General features: G+C 41.0%; 2 protein-coding genes across 4 annotated transcripts in view; one reads left to right on the forward strand and one right to left on the reverse strand.

Annotated features, from left to right (window-relative positions):
* Window positions 1–8150, reverse strand: part of nln (neurolysin (metallopeptidase M3 family)) — a 59020-nt gene extending 50870 nt beyond the window's left edge. For 2 of the 3 annotated variants that reach the window (XM_080743204.1, XM_080743205.1), the window contains exons 1-3: window positions 7500–8150; window positions 2370–2478; window positions 1442–1577 (exon numbers count right to left, since the gene is read on the reverse strand). In XM_080743204.1, the coding sequence (XP_080599330.1) occupies window positions 1442–1577; window positions 2370–2478; window positions 7500–7549 (295 nt within the window). In that variant the 5' untranslated portion in view covers window positions 7550–8150. Of the gene's footprint in view, window positions 1–353; window positions 385–1441; window positions 1578–2369; window positions 2479–7499 lie in introns of those variants that run through there. The other variant, XM_080743206.1, reaches the window with a different exon arrangement.
* A 341-nt stretch (window positions 8151–8491) lies between these two features.
* The window catches only part of sgtb (small glutamine rich tetratricopeptide repeat co-chaperone beta), a 19373-nt gene continuing 7802 nt past the window's right edge, over window positions 8492–20062 (forward strand). Inside the window, exons 1-7 of the mRNA XM_080743798.1 lie at window positions 8492–8621; window positions 9973–10079; window positions 11605–11708; window positions 15941–16016; window positions 16733–16829; window positions 18652–18756; window positions 19731–19869. Coding sequence (XP_080599924.1) covers window positions 9980–10079; window positions 11605–11708; window positions 15941–16016; window positions 16733–16829; window positions 18652–18756; window positions 19731–19869 — 621 coding nt within the window. The 5' untranslated portion in view covers window positions 8492–8621; window positions 9973–9979. The remainder of the gene's footprint in view (window positions 8622–9972; window positions 10080–11604; window positions 11709–15940; window positions 16017–16732; window positions 16830–18651; window positions 18757–19730; window positions 19870–20062) is intronic.

The raw sequence follows: 20062 nt of genomic DNA on the forward strand, positions 1-20062 counted from the left end.
ACACACGGATACACACACGGCCACGCTATGGAGACGGTGTGACCACCGCTCAAAAATGAAGAAAGCACAGAACCAGGTAACAGACTCAGACTAGTTACACTTTAGCTATAGTCCATGTTGGCATGGGAACATTCATTCATCCATCTGTCCGTCTGTCTGTAGTGAAACTATATTCCATCTTGGCATTGGCTATTCATTCATTCATTCATTCATTTTGTTATTAGTACAGCAGTATTCCATCTTGGCCAAGGCCAGAGCTCTCAAAGTGTAAAGTTATTAGTGTATAGTACTAGTGTATAGGACACACAGCAGTATTCATTCATTCAGTTATCATTGTTGTACCATAGACTCACAGCAGTACTCCATCTTGGCCAGGGCCAGAGCTCTCAGAGTGTATAGTAACAGTTCAGAGTGTATAGTGTATAGTACTATAGACTTACAGCAGTACTCCATCTTGGCCAGGGCCAGAGCTCTCAGAGTGTATACTGTATAGTGTATAGTAACAGTTCAGAGTGTATAGTGTATAGTAACAGTTCTGAGTGTATAGTGTATGGTACTATAGACTTACAGCAGTACTCCATCTTGGCCAGGGCCAGAGCTCTCAGAGTGTTCTCCACAGAAACCTCCTCTATGCTCAGAGTGTATAGTGTATAGGGTATAGTGTATAGTGTATGGTACTATATAGACTCACAGCAGTACTCCATCTTGGCCAGGGCCAGAGCTCTCAGAGTGTATAGTGTATAGTGTATAGTAACAGTTCAGAGTGTATAGTGTATAGTGTATAGTACTATAGACTTACAGCAGTACTCCATCTTGGCCAGGGCCAGAGCTCTCAGAGTGTATAGTGTATAGTGTATAGTAACAGTTCAGAGTGTATAGTGTATGGTACAATAGACTTACAGCAGTACTCCATCTTGGCCAGGGCCAGAGCTCTCAGAGTGTATAGTGTATAGTGTATAGTAACAGTTCAGAGTGTATAGTGTATAGTGTATATAGTACTATAGACTTACAGCAGTACTCCATCTTGGCCAGGGCCAGAGCTCTCAGAGTGTATAGTGTATAGTGTATAGTAACAGTTCAGAGTGTATAGTGTATAGTGTATATAGTACTATAGACTTACAGCAGTACTCCATCTTGGCCAGGGCCAGAGCTCTCAGAGTGTATAGTGTATAGTGTATAGTAACAGTTCAGAGTGTATAGTGTATAGTGTATATAGTACTATAGACTTACAGCAGTACTCCATCTTGGCCAGGGCCAGAGCTCTCAGAGTGTATAGTGTATAGTGTATAGTAACAGTTCAGAGTGTATAGTGTATAGTGTATATAGTACTATAGACTTACAGCAGTACTCCATCTTGGCCAGGGCCAGAGCTCTCAGAGTGTATAGTGTATAGTGTATAGTAACAGTTCAGAGTGTATAGTGTATGGTACAATAGACTTACAGCAGTACTCCATCTTGGCCAGGGCCAGAGCTCTCAGAGTGTTCTCCACAGAAACCTCCTCTATGCTCAGAGAGCCGATGTGGTCGTAGAGCTGCTTGATCCTCCTGACCAGGGAGTCCGTCTTGCTCCTGATGTCCTGAGGGTAGGGATGGGTGATATGGTGATAAATATCGTTGAGACGATACAACGTCTCCACGATATGCCTTGTCAGAGATATCATATATATCATGATACAATGAGGCAGCCTTATAACAAATCATGTGGAATTGTTAAAGGAGCTATAGTCAACTTGTTCTTGAAAAACGGATGCTAAAATAAAAATAATGTTTGAAAATATCGTATAAAAAAATAAGCTTCATACATGTATTTCTATTAAAACATGACCACAAAAAGTGTAAAATAATGATAAAATAATCATTTTGGCCATTGTCAGACCGACACTTTGTGTACAAATGAAACAAAATGGACTTGTATACTGTCAGAGGTACATACTTGTAAGGGTCAATTTAGACCTCCCAAAAGGAACCCAGACTGGGCTCTATTATGATCCAGGTCTTATGCCTTATGCCTTAACTTCTTTGCCTTTTTTTTACTATTTTGAAAAACATTTTTAAATACTTCAAATGCTGATCTACATCTGCACGTTGTGAGCTTGCAGATCAGCTATTTGAAATATTAAAAAGAATATGTCTATATAGTAAAAAAAGGCAAAGACGTTAAGGCATAAGGCATAACACCTGGATGAGTCCCTGGACCTGTTACTCCTTTTTTTGTTACCTATACCTATTTGTTACTTATAGGTGGTTGTACTGTTAAGTGTTAAGTAACTTGAACAAGAATCGTGATAAGATGGTGTATCGTGATACAGCTCAGCTGGGAAACATATCGTGATATTGTATTTTTCCATATCACCCACACCCACCCGTACCTGAGGTGTGAGGTCCCATCTCAGAGCGTTCCTGGAGCTCTGAGCGGAGGGAGAGGAGCTGCAGTTCCTGGCTGCGACCACAGCCTCGTTCTGCAGGGTCATCCTCACTCTGCAGTAACACATCAACACACAGCAACACATCAACACACAGTAACACACAGTAGCACATCAACACAGGGTCATCTTCACTCTGCAGTAACACACATCAATGCACACACACCTTAAACAGGGACGTGCAGAGATTATGGGAGAGGCAGGGCCTGACATTTCAAAAGGGCGCTTTAGTAGTCTTTAAAAGACAAAAAAACATCGGCACACACTTGTAGCCAAAGTGCCAATATTTATTTTAGGACGCAGACAGAGTATCGGGAAACCAACGTTTCGGCAGCAAACTGCCTTCTTCAGGGTGTTTGTCACTACTCATACAGGCACTGGAAGAAGCCAAAGGCGATGTTGTTGCGGTCCACAGAGTATGTGCTAACGACAACAATGACAACAATAGTCCAGATGATGATGGACGGCCACAAACAATGCATCCAAGGTCCAACAACACAAGCAGCAGCATGCCTCACAGAAACACAGTGCATCCAAGGTCCAGTGACAACAACAGGATCAGCATGCCAAACAGAAAAAGACCAGACAGGCCAGACTTCTAATCCTTTTTCCCTTGCTGGCTTCTTAGCGATCCAAAGAGATCAGTGTTGGGTTGTGTGTGTGGTTCTCACCCTGTGGGTCGGTTGGCAAACTACAAGCTCACAACAAGCTTGTAGATCTTCTATTTTCACAATTATCTATGAAACTGAGTGAAACCCCACAAAACTATGGTTGAGTGATGAGTCATCACTTTTCACAGTTTTTCGGAAAGGAATGTTTTTTCGTGCAAAACAAATGCTTGCATTGGATTCAGAATCCCCCCCACCCTAGTTTGACCCCTCACGTGCTACATAACCCATTCAGGCCGGGAACACATTTTGCTGTTTGGGAGGGGCTTACAGTACATGTACAGTATGTAGCAACATATTTGTTTTGTAGGCTAATTTCTGATTTAGCCCTATTCTATAGGTTAGGCCTAAATAGCAGAATTATTTTTTGTATTATTTTACTGTATGGTAAAGTCAATGAGACCCCAACTTTGATTGGCTCCCACAAGTTTCCCAAGAAAAATCTATAGCCAAAAATGTTCCATATGGCATGTTCTAACTGTGTGCCAAATATCATGCTTTTATTGTAAAGTGCACAATTTTTGTCCAAAACCCTCGGCCTCGGACTAGGGGGGTCAGACTTGAAACATAATTATTTGGGGGGGTCTCCAGTTTAAATAATGCTAACTTTGGGGTGTCCCCGGTTCAAATATAATGTATAGAAGTTCCATACATATCATAACACTGAATAGAATAATGAAAATAGCAGATAAAAGGTTTTGGGAACCACTTGTATAGAGACATTTACTCAACTTGAAGTTCACACAAGGGTTAAGCCTGTGTGCTGTGACATGCAGACACAGACATGCAGACAGACAGGCAGGCAGACAGACAGACAGGCAGGCAGGCAGGCAGGCAGGCAGGCAGGCAGGCAGGCAGGCAGGCAGGCAGGCAGAGAGACAGACAGACAGACAGACCGATAGACCGACAGACAGACAGACAGACAGGCCCAGAGGAATGGAATCCGAGTCCATGGCACTTCAAAGGAAAAGGTCAGGGGTTGAGGGAGAAACTGTGTGGGTGTCAGGAGTGTAATGTTTAATTTATACGGCGTCGTACGACCGTGTGTAAATCACACTCTTAACAAGGAGGAAAAACATGTCTCGTGACTGAGAGGGACGTGACATTGATATATTATTTACATTTTTAAATATCTTTACTGCATCTCGTTGCTATAACCTCTCAACTCCATAATTTAACTTTTTGTGATATTTTTTTTGTAAATCAAGGACAGCGCCCCCTTCTTGATCACAATACAGCGTCAAAAGTAGTAGCAGATCTACAGGCTTACAAGCTTTTGAGCTTGTAGATCTTCAACCGTTGCTATTTTTGAATTTGGATCCTAAAAAGGAACAGCTTTGGACATATTATGAGGTTTCCCCACTAACAGTTAAAACAACAACTTAAAGCTCTATATTGTGATAGTAATCATTGCTATGGAGTGTTGGTATTTTCGTAACCCTACTGAATACACACTTCATAGCAATGATTAATATCATTCTATAGAGCAGGGGTCTTCAACGCTTCAAAGCAGGGACCCCCAAAACCTGTTCATAGATTCCATATAGTTTCATCGTTTGACAGCACAATCATCAGTGTATCTTGGGTTCATGTAAATTGGCGTTTCCAGATATTTAACCACTTGAACTGTCAATACTTAATAAACTTGACCTTTTACTCTGTACTTAGTGTGATCTTTTTCCCCCTCTACACCTCTACGTTGTGAGCTTGTAGATCTGCTATTTTTGGCTACAGTTCTCAGAATAAGGACGTTAGGGTTAAAGTGGTTAATATAAAAAAGGAGAAAAAAAGTTTCTATCAAACTAACATTTGGAGGACCCCCTGTTGTAACTCTGAGGACCCCCTAGGGGTCCCGGACCCCCTGTTGAAGACCCCTGCTATAGAGCTATTTAACACTTTTAACAAGGTCAGAACAAAGGTCAACACAGTTCACACTTTTAGTACTTAATGAATGTATTAGTGGCATTTCATTTGGAGACATTATTTGACTCAGGGATAGTGTATACGTACAGCCAAAGCAATGCCAAGCAAGCTGATAACTCAAGACTTGGTGGTCTAGTATTTTGTCTAGTGTTCATTTCTTCACAAAAACTATGATAAAAAACGGCCTTGACTGCCTTTTGTCAAAAACGAAATAAAAAAATAAGCTATGTCGGCTAAAACTAAGACTACATTATGTTGACAATTTCGTCAACAAATAAAAACTAGATTAAACTGTCAGGGAGGGACTAGGAGAGAAGAGATCCAGTAGGACTAAAAGACATAAAGTCATGTTATGCTCGGTTGCGCTCGACTGTCGTGCCCCGGGTTGTGAGCTTGTAGATCTGCTATTTTTGTCCCACAGCCCAGTATGAATCAGCATAGGATGCCTTCACGGCAGGTCGATATACGCTTTAGTCGAGTGAACCGACTGTAGATTTGGTCGACTAATATCTGCCGGCATTTCAGTCAACTAGAAAACTAGACTGAAAAGTCGAACAATTCAGACGACTAAAATATGACAAAAACTAAATGAAAATTGTTGTCAAAATGAACAGGCTGTGAACCTGCTCCCCGGTGTGTGCGTGTGTCCATGTGTGTGTCCGTGTGTGTGTGTGTGTGTGTGTGTGTGTGTGTGTGTGTGTGTGTGTGTGTGTGTGTGTGTGTGTGTTTAAAGTCTGCCCCCCCTCCCTGAAGAAGTCATAAATTCCAAAAGGTCAAGCTGGCTGGGAACTCCAACCACGCGAGGGCTTCACATGTTTCTGTATGTTAAAACCCATAACCCGCAGCACCATGTGCTTCACATGTATGTAAAAAGCCATAACTTGTGCCACCATGCTCCGTTTGTTATGGACACTTTACTTTACACAGGTTTGAAAACACGCGGGGAGCGCTTGTAAGATTATATTATGACGTTATATAAATACATGCTCATTATCATAAACTGGTGGTTCTTCAAATAGTTTGACCCACATGCATGCAAGCAGAGCCAAGTCCATAATGTCTCAATGAATTGAGTACAGAGGACCCCAGTGTAAATAAGCCATAGTGCTTTCTTTTTGGTTTTAAATCCTATATAGTTGACCTTGTATCTGAACTGTACTGTCCTGTGCTCTTACTATGCTGATAAAGTAGGCCTACAGTATTCAGTCAATCAATCAAAACCACCGTATTTGACTGGCAAAGGAAAATATGTTGTGTCAGGGACCAACATTCAAGTTTTTGTTGTTAGAATGTTTTAAAGAATATGCAATTTTAATTCAAAACATTAAGACCTTTAAAGGAGTAGTTCACCCCCAAAATGACCCTTTTCTATTGATACATTTCTATTGATAAATGTACCCCCGTTGATTCCGTATGGGGACCCAAATACATTCAGGTCCTCATCCGGAATCAATGGGGGTACATTTACTATCATCAAACTTTTGTCTTAGGAATGTGACAAATACAAAACAATATTATTGAACTCAAGTCTCCATGGCGCGAGTAATCAATAGAAAAAAGAAGAAAAATATACACTTTGGAGGTGAACTACTCCTTAAACAAAACATAGCAGATCTACAAACTCACAACAGAGATGTGATTCTGCGGCCAAATAAAGGCACCATTAAGCCATGCCATATACAGTACATCCTCAGAAAATATGCCTGAAAGATTTATTTATGTTAGATCTCCCCTAAATCAGTGTAAATGCTCACAGTCAGGGGTCATCAATATGTCCATACATGGAGTGGACAAATGTGTGTGCAAAGGTTTGTGCGTTCCTGGGTTTAAATCCTAATAGTTGACCTTGTATCAGTGTACTGTGCTGTCCTGCGCATTTCCTATGCAAACTGCTAATAAAGTATTCAATCAATGAATCAATGGTATAAAATTGCTTTTCTTTTTTACACAAATGTGTAATGATCTTATTTTTATCAATTACAGAATGTCAGTCTCCAGGTTATCTTCAGAATATGTATGACACTGATTTACTATTAGGAGTCCAACTAGTACTATGGTTCTCTAATGTTTTAATTTCATGGACCTCCATAACTCTGAGAGTGTATAAATGGAACCAAATGGACCCATAATGTCCATTTGTCCAATTTCCATTTGTAGTTACAGACCTGTGAGGGTCCATTTGGTTCCATGTGTACACTCTCAGAGTTACAGACCTGTTCATTCACGGTTAACTATTAATGTATTTCTGGTAATATTATCGTCCACTCATTTGTTATGTCCATGGCAAAAATGGAGTCTTGACAAAAATGTCAAGTTACCAACATGACAATATTGCTAGCTACTGTCACAGTTACCAACATCGCCTATATGGTTACATTTGTCACTCCCAGAGTCTTATAAAGACATATTGCCATGCAATAAGGCTGTTATTAGTACATTATTATAGATACATTGTAAACAACTATAAGTGAAGCAGCATACACACCTGCAAAGCGCTCTGCACACTGTCACCATTCTGAGTGTTGGGAACACCATGCCACAAAACTCACTATGCTGGTTCTGGGTTTACTGGATGTACAGCAGAGATGGTCCTCTTCTGGATGGACGGCTGGCTCTGTCCCCTTCTCGGTACAATGTCAATGTTCCCCCTCCTCCCCAAAACACTAGAGAATTGTATCCTTTTTGCCTGGTTACAAAGTCACCGACACTGTCCCCCAAAATAGGCTACTGTAGCCCTTATTAACCTGGTTACAAAGTAACGTGTCACAAAACAAAACAGTAGGCTACTCTCTCTTATAACTGTCAAAACAGTAGGCTACTCTCTAACTGTCAAAAACAGTAGGCTACTCTCTAACTGTCAAAAACAGTAGGCTACTCTCTAACTGTCAAAAACAGTAGGCTACTCTATAACTGTCAAAAACAGTAGGCTACTCTCTCTATTAACTGTCAAAAAACACTAGGCTACTCTCTAACTGTCAAAAACAGTAAGCTACTCTAACTGTCAAAAACACTAGGCTACTCTCTAACTGTCAAAAACAGTATAGGCTACTCTCTCTTAACTCAGTTTGTGACAGTTAAGTTAACTGTCACAAACTGCAGTAGCTTCTCTTCTTCATCAGAATACAATGTAACAACATGTCTGTCCTCATTCAAGCTATCCCTGGTCTCAATGTATCCTCGCCATGTGCAGTGTGTGCAGTGCTGAGGGCACTGAAAGCCCTCTTTAGTCGTTACACTGTATCCTGGCTGTCTGTCTGTCCCTAAGCTCTGTCTGTCTCTCTCTCATGTGGACTCTTGTGTGTGTTTTAAAGGGACAGGCGCACACTCGTCGTTGTACTTTAGACCCACCGGAAAATCGGACCGCGCAAACACCGAACCGCAACCGAAATATAAACCCACCCCGTGCCTTTTTATGATTTCCGTACCCCAGCCGTCGCGCATGCGCACAGCACGACGCCACGATCATCATCAGTCATGCTCCCTAGCTGGTCCCCAGTGGTCCCTGTGACGCGCTGAGGAGGAGAGAGAGAGAGAGAGAGAGAGAGAGAGAGAGAGAGAGAGAAAGAGAGAGAGAGAGAGAGAGAGCTGCAAAACAGACCAGGATCAGGTAGGTGCAAGGAGGGTGCTTCCATCCTTAGATATCATCCAGATATAGGTTATTGTTGATGTTGTTTACTTGTAGCAGCATTCATAAAGGGAGGGAGGGAGGTTACCTGTAATCTGTGTATAGTAAAAGCCTGTTCCCATCCATGGCATGCTTTGACAGCCAACAACGTCACATTCATAGGATGCTATACTGTTAGGCTATTGTAGCAGACATAACATAGGCTTTAGCTTCAAAATGCATGGATGTCTTGTCTTCTGTTGCAGAGATGATCAGCAGGATGCTGTAGGTTATAACAGGGTTATAACAGACGCATAAGGCAAGGCGGTCCACGTTATTTAAGTGGTCCTGATCTCCTTATCAATAGCAGTGAGCTTGATATGTGGGTTTGTTGCAGCCATCAGGGATGCACTGCATGGCTAAAGAGCATAGTGGGCATCTACTGTGTTGATATCCCATAATAATACTATATTTATGGCATTACATCACAGCCTTTCTTTTCTTTCCGCATCAACTGTGTGTTTTTATGGATACGAGCTTAATATATGTGCCGGCGATTCTCAAAGTGGGTCCTTGAGTAGGATGGGGGGTTCCAGGGGGTCCCCAGTAGGAGGGGGTCCTCAGGGGGTCCCCAGCTAAATGTGTTAATGTAGCATCACAACCATGTTTAGCCACTTTTACCCATACAGTAGGCTATATCTGTTATTTGAAAATAGCAGATGCACAACAAGCTCACAACGTGATACATTGTGTGACTTTGTAGATAGATCTGCTATGTCAAATAAAATAAATAATAATTAAGCATTTTAACAACACAGATCTTGAATGGGAGTAGCTGGGCGCAAAGTACCGGTATGTTCAGGTGGGGATCAGTTTGAGAACCACTGATTTATATATTATGCTTTGGAAATTGGTAACGTAAAGTGTACATGATTTGGACATCTACGCTTTAAACTTTAAATCATCAGATAGCATCAGACTATGGATAACATATAAATGTACTCTTCAATTTATTGTTTATGCCCCAAATTACAGCTGTTTTGTGTCAGTTTTGCATTAAAACATGATTATAATATATCTGTTCTTTGCTGTCAGCTCTATTCGTGAAAAAAAGCATCAGTATGTGTACACCGTATTATCGAGGAAGGCATGTTATTGTCATGAAGTAGATATAGGCCTATGTTCAGAAATAGCAGATCTCCAAGCTATTTAACATACTGATGAATTCACTCATATACTGTAGCTCCGGTTGGTGTTGTTGTTGTATAGCAGAAATAGCAGATCTACAAGCTGATGAATTCACTCATGCTGTATCTCTGGTTGGTGTTGTTGTTGTGTGGGTGTGCTGCTGCAGGGTAACCATGGCGATGGAGAAGCGCTTGGCGTTCTCCATAGTTCAGTTCCTGAGAGACCAGACGCACTGTGGAGCGCTCAACTCTGATGAGCAGGAGAGTCTGGAAGGTATGTAGGCCTATAAGCCCTTTTTCCACTGGCCCAACACCACACCACTCCACACCACACCGCCCACTTGTGCCAGGTTTTCCACTACAAGGACCTGGGTAGAGTGGTGTGAAAGTGTTACTAAACGTGGTACTAAAAAGTATCCACTCTAGAGTAGGTCTGAGCTAGGCCAAGCAGGGCCTAACACTTCATAATGACTGATCACTCACTGACTTTTCATTTAGACCCACCAGGATATAGTTGTAATACATGATAATAGATTCTATTGTATTATAACCACTATTATAATCTATTATAGTGTATTATAATTATCATAGTAATACATTAATACTTTATAGTGTATTATAATCATATTATAGTGTATTATAATTTAGGATAGTTGTAATAGAAATGTATATTGTATTATGATCACAGTTAAAAGGGTCGATTTGTTTCTTACCGATAGGGGTACTTTTGTGTAATGGAAAATGTAGATTTTTGGATGTGGTGCGGTGTGGTGTGGTGTGGTGCTAAAGCTGCAGTCGAAAAGGGGCTATAGACAGTATGTAAATGGTGCATTTACAGTATATAGCGTGTTTATCCAAAGCGCTTTACAATGTGCATTACATTCACCCATTCACACATACACCGGTGGCGGTGGAAACCATGCAAGGCACCAACCTGCTCACCGGGAGCAACTAGGGGTTCAGTGTCTTGCCCAAGGACACTTCGACATGTAGACAGGAGTAGCCTTGAACCGCCAACCCATGGGTCATTGGCCAACCTGCTCTACCTACTGAGCTACAGTCGCCCCTGTACACTACACTGAGTCTGGAGGGTACATAGTACATACTGTGTACACTACACTGAGTCTGGAGGGTACATACTGTGTACACTAAACACTGTGGAGCGTTGAAATCTGACGAGCAGGAGTGTCTGGAAGGTATGTTGTACATACACTAAACCACTGTTTCCCAATCACTGGACGGGTTTTGGGTTTGAAGAAAAGACAAGACAGAATTTGCTTCTTGCAGAGGATCGCCCCACTGGTCAATAGCAATACACGAAAGACTCAAGGAGGTGCACTCATTCGGCTCCTCCTTGACTATGGAGTCTACGTCTGTTATCACGATGCCCCAAATGCCTTAAAATCAAAGCTCCAAACAACCCAAAACAAACTGATTAGGGTCATGTTTGGTCTTCCTCCTCAGGCCCACCTTACCGATCATCACCACGAAAGCGTGGGATGGCTCAATGTAGCTGACAGAGTACAGCATCTTGCAATGGGCCTGGTGTACAAGATACACTACACCTCCAAGATACCCATGTACCTGGCAAAATACTTTATAAACGTTAAGGACATCCACATTTACAACACCAGAGGCAGCACCACACACAGCTCACGTTCAACCCAGATATGTCTCTAAAAACGGTTCTAATTCATTCTCCTGCTGTCTCTAAAAAAGGTTCTAATTCATTCTCCTGCTATACCACTAAGATGTGGAACGCCCTACCAAATCCCTCTTCCTAACATGTGTTGTTACAGTTGCCATACAATGTTTGGAGACGACATTCAAGATCAGTTCCAGTGACTGCCATCTGGCGGTGCCACAGCCTCTGACAGAGATATTCCACAACAACCTACTAAAGGTAAGGGTTGCATGTCAAGGACCCCCAGGTGGATATGCATGACAACATTCTTTAACACACGGGTCCTTTAGGCCGATTTTGAGATTTCAAAGTGCAATAACTCTCCCCTTGAATGTCTCAGAAATTTCCCCTTCCATGACTTTTCCTAAATACTCAAGATATATGTTCTCGTTTTTTTTCCACTTCTGAAACGTTTCCTAATTATGAAATAAAATACAATTATACCACTCTGACGGCACTTATCGGCAGAATAGACCGTTCTCCCCCATTTCTCCCAGCAGCAAGAGACTTCACACCTACAGCCCCCCTGGAGTGCGCCTTTGTTCCTTCTAATAGAACATTTACATGTCCCTGTCAGCAAAGATAACATGACTAAATACACTATCTCTAATGTTGTATTTTATAATTGAAAATAATAATGATAATATCAATGTATCAATTGTATTGTTATCGCACATTATCGCACCACGTAACAGTTCTTCATTTCGTTGCGATAGAGAATGCAGATATGCGGTGGTGTAAAGTAACGTTACGTAGGCCTACAGTTTTGGGGTATTTGTAGTACTTGAGAGTATAATATATACAGTATACCATATATAATGAGCCAAATGAAACCAAATGGAACCGTCCGGGTCCATTTGGTTTCATTCTACAGACACACGTTTGGCGAGGCTGTTTTTTCCCCCCAGCTGTAGCCTATCATTATCGCCTAATTCTTCTCTGTCCTGCGATGGTGTTTGCGTTCGTCAATCATATCTGATCATTTGAGTTATAATGTGTGGGTTATAAATGTTTGAGTTATAAATGTCCATAACGTTGTACATTCTGTCTCTTCTCTTTCTCTCTTCTCTCTCTCTCTCTCTCTCTCTCTTTCAAAGGTGAACAATTGTGTAGCGACATTATTATTATGTATCCATTCCATTTGTTAACTTCAAATAAATGTTTCAATCCATTGATCAGTGGCTGCATTCTTTACTGATAGCTGTGTAATTTGAATAGCCAATGTGTTAGTATTGTTTTGAAATAGGCCAATTTGTTAGTTTCGAAACAATTCACACAGTACTGTGTGAATTAAAGTGGTTTATGTATAGGCCTATTTTATATTATAATTTGTAAATACGTTTTGAAATAAATGTCTAGTGGAGTAGAAGTTAAAATATTGGAAATTGGATTTACTAACGTAAAGTACAAATAGCCAAGTTCTCCAAGTTAGAATGTATTTTTTTGTACTTTACTTTACTTTACTTGAGTATTTCCAATTTCCAATACTTTTTCTTCTACTCCACTACATCTCGGAACCAAATACTCCACTACATTTATTTGAAAACTCCAGTTACTAGTTACTTTGCAGATATAGCCTACATTCTAATCTTATAAAACATACACAAACCACTTTAGCCCTATGTTATACCAAGGCTATTTGAAAATAGCCGATCTACAAGCTCACAACGAGCTTGTAGATCTGCTATTTTCAAACATTTTGTACTTTTACTTTTGGTACTTTGAGTACATTTGGTTACAAATACTTTTGTACTTTTACTCAAGTACATTTTAAATTCTGGACTTTTACTTGTAACAGAGTGATTCTACATTGCAGTATTGATACTTTTACTTAATTATAAAAATTCCACCACTGTGTAAACGTTTGTGTTCTCATCATATTATGACAACATGAACGAAACAAAATGTATTGTCGTTCTCTCAGGTGGAAACCTTGTATGTCCACTTCAAAACCAGACTTTGGCTTATGTGCATAGCATTGTGAGCTTGTGTCTATAATCTTAGCTCTTGGAAACCAATGTCTAACCCAAATTAATGTCAGTGGTCATTTAGAAATCAATCATATCTGATAATTTGAGTTATTTGTATTATTATTATTATTATTATTATTTGTAATAGTAGTATTATTTACCACTATTACCATCATTGTTTGATAATATAAGCATACGGGCATAAGGGGACTAAACACAGCAAAACCCCAAAATAATGAGAGTTTTATAATAGCCTATCAAGCAACAGAAATGAATTACTACTAGTTGTAGGCTGCCTACAGAGAATTATTGTCTCTCTGTCACAGTCACCGCCGTGTTCATATTTCAAGCTCAACACACATTGATTGGATGACAGAATATTTTATTAGACATACATGTATAGCCCTACCACATGTAAAAAAAAAATAACATGGAATGACAGGGATAGAACACAGTAGGCCTACTATGCAGTAGTAATAGTAGGCCTAATAATAATAACTAATAACTATGGGTAATAATAATAGTAATAAGAATAATAAAGTCGGGACATATGAAAGCTTTGGCCTAATTATTTTATTTTGTCATGTGTCTAATCTAATCTCCACATTAGATTAATAATCAATAGCGCGGTGCGTGCTGTGTTGGCCTTGAATCTCCCAAACCGTAAATAAAACAAAGCCATAAAATATATGTTTCTGGATAAACAAACGTGTCTATAACCACTCAAACTGCATGGCGCACTGTGCGCAAATACGCTGATCATTGATTTATTCCTGCATGCAAAACTGAACTGTTTTAAAATGACTTTCAAAACTCAACAATCTGTTATAATACAAAGGCCTCGGCGGATGCTGGGCTGCGCTGCGAAGCGATACGAAATTAAACCAGTGACATTAAAAGTAAGATCATGATACAGTAGGCCTAGGTCATTTTCTCAAGCCTGTTCCCAAACCATGAAGTTAACATTGAAAGCGAGAGTGTTTGAGAGGTCAATTGAAATGCTAATTCAAATTCGGAAGACAATAGAACCCCCGCTGGCAGCAGGGGGAGGAAGTGTTGCGCTCCTGGGCAAAAAGGGAGAGAAAATAACGGTCAAAATGAACGATAAATGCAGGCGTAGTGGTAGTTTTTTATTTTCAGTCACCCAAGTGTTAAATCAATTTACACTGTAAAAGTGTTCATTTATGAGAGTGTACAAATGGAACCAAATGGACCCTTACAGACCTGTAAGGATCCATTTGGTTCCTAACTATCAATCATTTAGTTGGGGACCCCCTGGAGCCTCCGGGGGTCCCCGGACCATACATTGAGAAACAGTGGCGTAGTACACAACTGAAGTGAACCGTGTGTCTAAATATATGTTTTATCTTTCACATAGCACAGCATTATCATACGAATTAACAATCACAACTGCAAATAAGTATGTTTAGATCAGAACAATTCATTTTAATTGTCTAAATTGTTGCGTAGAAAATGCATCTTTAATGTATGTTTAACTCATTGAATGCCCTTTTCAAGATGGCCGCCAAGTACCAGGATGCCACGTTCCTAAATTTCTAGTGCACGGATCAATTTTTAGTGCACGGATCGTGCACGCCCATGCACCATATATGCACAATATGTGTAGTACTTTTTAACAGCTTTCAAACAAAAAAATCCGCTTGGAAATCCGTTCAGGCATTCATGAGATAGAAGCCTTCAAAGTCAGACAAAACAAACACTGCCACCTTCCTAAATTTCTAGTGCACGGATCAATTTTTAGTGCACGGATCGTGCACGCCCATGCCTAGATCATGCACCATATGTGTAGTACTTTTTAACAGCTTTCAAACAAAAAAATCCGCTTGGAAATCCGTTCAGGCATTCATGAGATACAAGCCTTCAAAGTCAGACAAAACAGCCATTTTTGACATTTTGAAAGATGTGTTTGTTATGGGGCTAAACATGCAATTTCGCAATTGCGATCATGCCTAATACATTTGAGGCATTTTTAGAAATGTTTTTATAAAAAAAAAATTTGAAATGTTTTTTTTTTTTTTTTCTTTTCAAAATGGCTTCCAACTCGGGAAACTCGGGCTGTGGCAGCCTGGGAGTACTGTAATAACTCGTGAAACTCGTGCCTTGGCAGTCAATGAGTTAACATCCTAGCCATACCAGAGACTAATGCACAGTATCTTTATTGTATCTTTAATGTATGTTTAATGTAAACTCCATAGAATGACATCCTAGCCATACCAGAGACTAATGTATGTTTAATGTATGTTTAATGTATCTTTAATGTAAACTCCATAGAATGACATTCTAGCCATATGAGAGACTAATGTACAGTATCCTTATTGTATGTTTAATGTATGTTTAATGTAAACTCCATAGAATGACATCCTAGCCATACCAGAGACTAATGTATGTTTAACGTAAACTCCATAGAATGACATCCTAGCCATACCAGAGACTAATGTATGTTTAACGTAAACTCCATAGAATGACATCCTAGCCATACCAGAGAGCTCCCCATCGCCAGAAGACATTGAACGAGCAGAACAACTGAAGAACGAAGGTAGAGATAACAGTCAAACTCCCTTATCTGACAACAGCATGTGTTTGTTATTGGAATACGATGATCTGGATGGACACAAACATAACACTGTATTACTTAAAGCATGCACGACAACCCCCCTACAAGACTAAAGCCCTTTGCACACAGGCGCGTTTATCCGCACAGATAAAACGGACAATTTAATTTTTTTTAAAGAAAACAATGATTCTCTACGACCTCATGCACACCGGATCCGAATTAGCCGTGCGACGAGTGGCTTTTTTCTCGATCGAACCCAGTTCGATTTGTGCGTCTTGTCGCATGCGGTAAAAAACTCATCACTCCTTTTATGACTCCTTTTGGGATCCGCAGCGCCGATTCCGCACAGCATTGCACATCAAATCCAATGCGTTTTATTCATGCAGCAAACGAAAAAAAAACGCAACTGTCCTGTGTGCAAAGGGCTTTAGTCCCCATTTGAACTGGGGACCCCCCAAAATAATCATATTTGAACAGGGGACCTCCCCCACACTGGAATGTAGGAGTTGAGGCATTACATTTAGTTTGACTTTTAGTTGTTCCACAGATAAATATTTTGAAAATAAATAAATAAGAAATATTCAGGGAATTCCCTGAAGAAGACCTTTCCAAACTGGATCCTGCATTGTGGCTAGAGTTTTGCAGCCTTTTCTTTTCTATCTAAGTCTCTTAATGACACATTGTTTGTGACCATGCAGGTAACAATCACATGAAGGAGAACTACAGCTGTGCCGTGGATTGTTACACTAAAGCCATCGACCTGGACCTCAGAAATGCTGTCTACTACTGTAACAGGTACTTAGTTAATATCATAGACCTCAGAAATGCTGTCTGCTACTGTCAGGTACTTAGTTAATATCATAGACTGTCTACTATTGTAACAGGTACTTAGTTAATATCATAGACTGTCTACTATTGTAACAGGTACTTAGTTAATATCATAGACTGTCTACTATTGTAACAGGTATTTAGTTAATATCATAGACTGTCTACTATTGTAACAGGTACTTAGTTAATATCATAGACTGTCTACTATTGTAACAGGTACTGTACTTAGTTAATACCATAGACCTAAGAAATGCAGTCTACTATTGTAACAGGTACTATACTTAGTTAATACCATAGACCTAAGAAATGCAGTCTACTATTGTAACAGGTACTGTACTTAGTTAATACCATAGACCTAAGAAATGCAGTCTACTATTGTAACAGGTACTATACTTAGTTAATACCATAGACCTAAGAAATGCAGTCTACTATTGTAACAGGTACTTAGTTCTTCAATTCAATTCAATTCAATTCAATTCAATTCAATTCAATTCAATTCAATTCAAAGGAGCTTTATTGGCATGAGAAAAAAAAAACACATGTTTACATTGCCAAAGCAAGTGTCAAACTCAAAATATAATAAAAACTGTTGAAAATGGGGAACGTATACAGTTGGAGGGGGCACGGCATTGTGTAAACAAAGACTAATGCGACTTATTATTAAGAGATTAATTCCACATGCTAAAAATATATTTTTACCAGTTCTGTCAAACTGTTTCTGCTTTATTATATTATATTTATATTTTATATTGATGACGTCATCATAGGATATACGCCCGTTTATGCCCATCTGATTGGCTACGGGCATAAAACACCGTAACCACGGCCTGTAACCACACCGCCTCGCTTGTGAGCTTGTAGATCTGCTATTTTTGGCTAATGTTCTCAGTATATGGATGCTAGGATGTGGTTAATATAAAAAAGGAGAAAGGGGTTTCTATCACATAAAGATTTGGGGGGTCCTCAAGAGTTACTACAGGGGGTGTAGTAACTCCTGAGGACCCCCTAGGGGTCCCGGACCCCCTGTTGAAGACGCCTGTTGCATTCCATTCTCTAGCCTTCTTTTATCTCAACAGTTTGCAAATCTCGCTGCGTTCTTGCTTCTTGCGTGATTCTATAAAGTGTTTTTAGTGTTTGTGCTTCAGTTGTAATCCCTGAGCAAGACACTTAACCCCTAACTGCTCCCCAGACACCTACTGCTGCTAATATTTGAGATTGTAAATGCAGAGGAAAAAATAATTTCACATGTGTGCTGTGTGTGTGCGAAACTAGCCTGGGATCCCTTAACTTCTCTGGGTTTGATCCGGTCGGGAGCGGAAACCACTCTACGCCATGTTGTAGTCCTAGTCCTAGACGGACTACACTTTGGCCGGAACTATCAAACCGGAAGCAGTTTGACCCAAAACAATTCCCCTGCGCTCAAGGAACATACTTTTAGGGCCTACCTAATAAACCCCTTGATGCAGCGTAGTTTTGCTTTTGGAAAATGTGTTTGGTATATGCATCTTTTAGTCCAAATCGTAGCAACTGGCAAGGCTACACTATAGGCTACTCAAGGATTTTAATAGGGATTGGGGAAACAAACGGAGGGAACCAAAACAAAGCGACGCCGCTCCTTCTGCTTGTGGTTAGACTGGATCAAATGGCCCGTTGTAAACGAATACCAGGCTTTCCCCCGAGAAAGCCTGGTGACGCGAGGTTAGTGCGAAACATAGAGTGATAGAAAATAGCTCAATGACGGCATTAAATCGCCTACCTTCGCTGTCTGAACGCTTGTCTCCATGAACAGAGCGGCAGCGCACAGTAAACTGGGGAACTACACAGAAGCCACTGGAGACTGTGAGAGAGCCATAGGCATCGACCCTTCCTACAGCAAGGCCTACGGGAGGATGGGGTGAGTTATAGACCCTACAGCAGGGTTCCCCAATTGGCGGCCCGCGGGCCATTTGCGGCCCGCAGGGGGCTACCGTCTGGCCCCCACCAACCCCAGTAATAATGGTGGTACCGGTATAAGAGCAGCAACAACACTAGTATATGGTCGTTGTCGGGTGGAAACCTCGTATCTCCAAATTTGTACGTTCTTTTGCAAAGTAAAGCCCTGCTTCATCATGCAAGGCCGTCGCACAAAAGTAGTGAAAACAGCGGATCTACAAGCACACAGCGCCTCGCACCGCGAGGCGCTGTGTGCTTGTAGATCCGCTGTTTTCACTAGTTTAAATCATATTTAAAATGATAAATGCAAAACGAACGGTTTTGGACATACAATATTTGCACCCGACAACGACGATATCTGAACTGTCGCTGGAGTAGCGGGAACGCCACCGTCGCTCCCTGCAATGTTTTGGCCCTCAGCTTGGTACCCTAGACATAATTCGGCCCTTGGGGAAAACTAATTGGGGAACCCTGCCCTACAGCTACACACATCTTCTTGCAATGCATGCTTTCCATTCTGCTCAGAGTACTGTGCATGTTGGCTCACTGGAAACACTCTGCTACACCAGTGCGTCCTTTTCCACCAGCAAAGAACCAGTTCAGGTTCTTTGTCCCGCCTATGGGAAGGCAACGTTCTTGGAACCTTGGTTCGTTCTTGCGAACCAGCCGCAAACCAACTTTTACGGTTCGGAAACCAACTCCGGTTCTCGGTGGAAAAGCTCACCTCCGGCTCATCCCATAGGCGGGAGAAAGAACCGGAACCGGTTCTTTGCCGGTGGAAAAGGCCCCAGAGTGTGGTCCAGGGAATCTCAAATGGCTCCTTACGGGTGTGTACCTCTGAGTGTGTGCACATTCGGTCCCTTTGGTACTCTCTCAGAGTTATGGGGGCCCTTGATGAGCCCTGCTGTCTCCCCCTCCTCTTGTGTGTCTCTGCAGGCTGGCTCTGACGGCCATGAACAAATACCCAGAGGCCATCTCCTACTTCAAGAAGGCCTTGGTCCTGGACCCCGAGAACGACACCTACAAGTCCAACCTGAAGATCGCTGAGCAGAAGCAGAGAGAAGCCTCCAGCCCTGTGAGAATGATCATGATAACATGTTTATCTTTGTTAGAATTTATGTGAAAAAAAGAAAGCAATGTCGCAAAGTGTCGCAATGTGACGTGCTGTGAGCTTGTAGATCAGCTATTTTCGCTATACTTTTGCATAACACTCGATTTGTTGGCAACAAAACGAAAACATTTATGAAAATGTTAATGTTAGAAATGCA

The sequence above is a fragment of the Nannobrachium achirus genome (assembly GCF_963921795.1).
Source record: "Nannobrachium achirus genome assembly, chromosome: 15".
NCBI lineage: Eukaryota > Metazoa > Chordata > Actinopteri > Myctophiformes > Myctophidae > Nannobrachium > Nannobrachium achirus.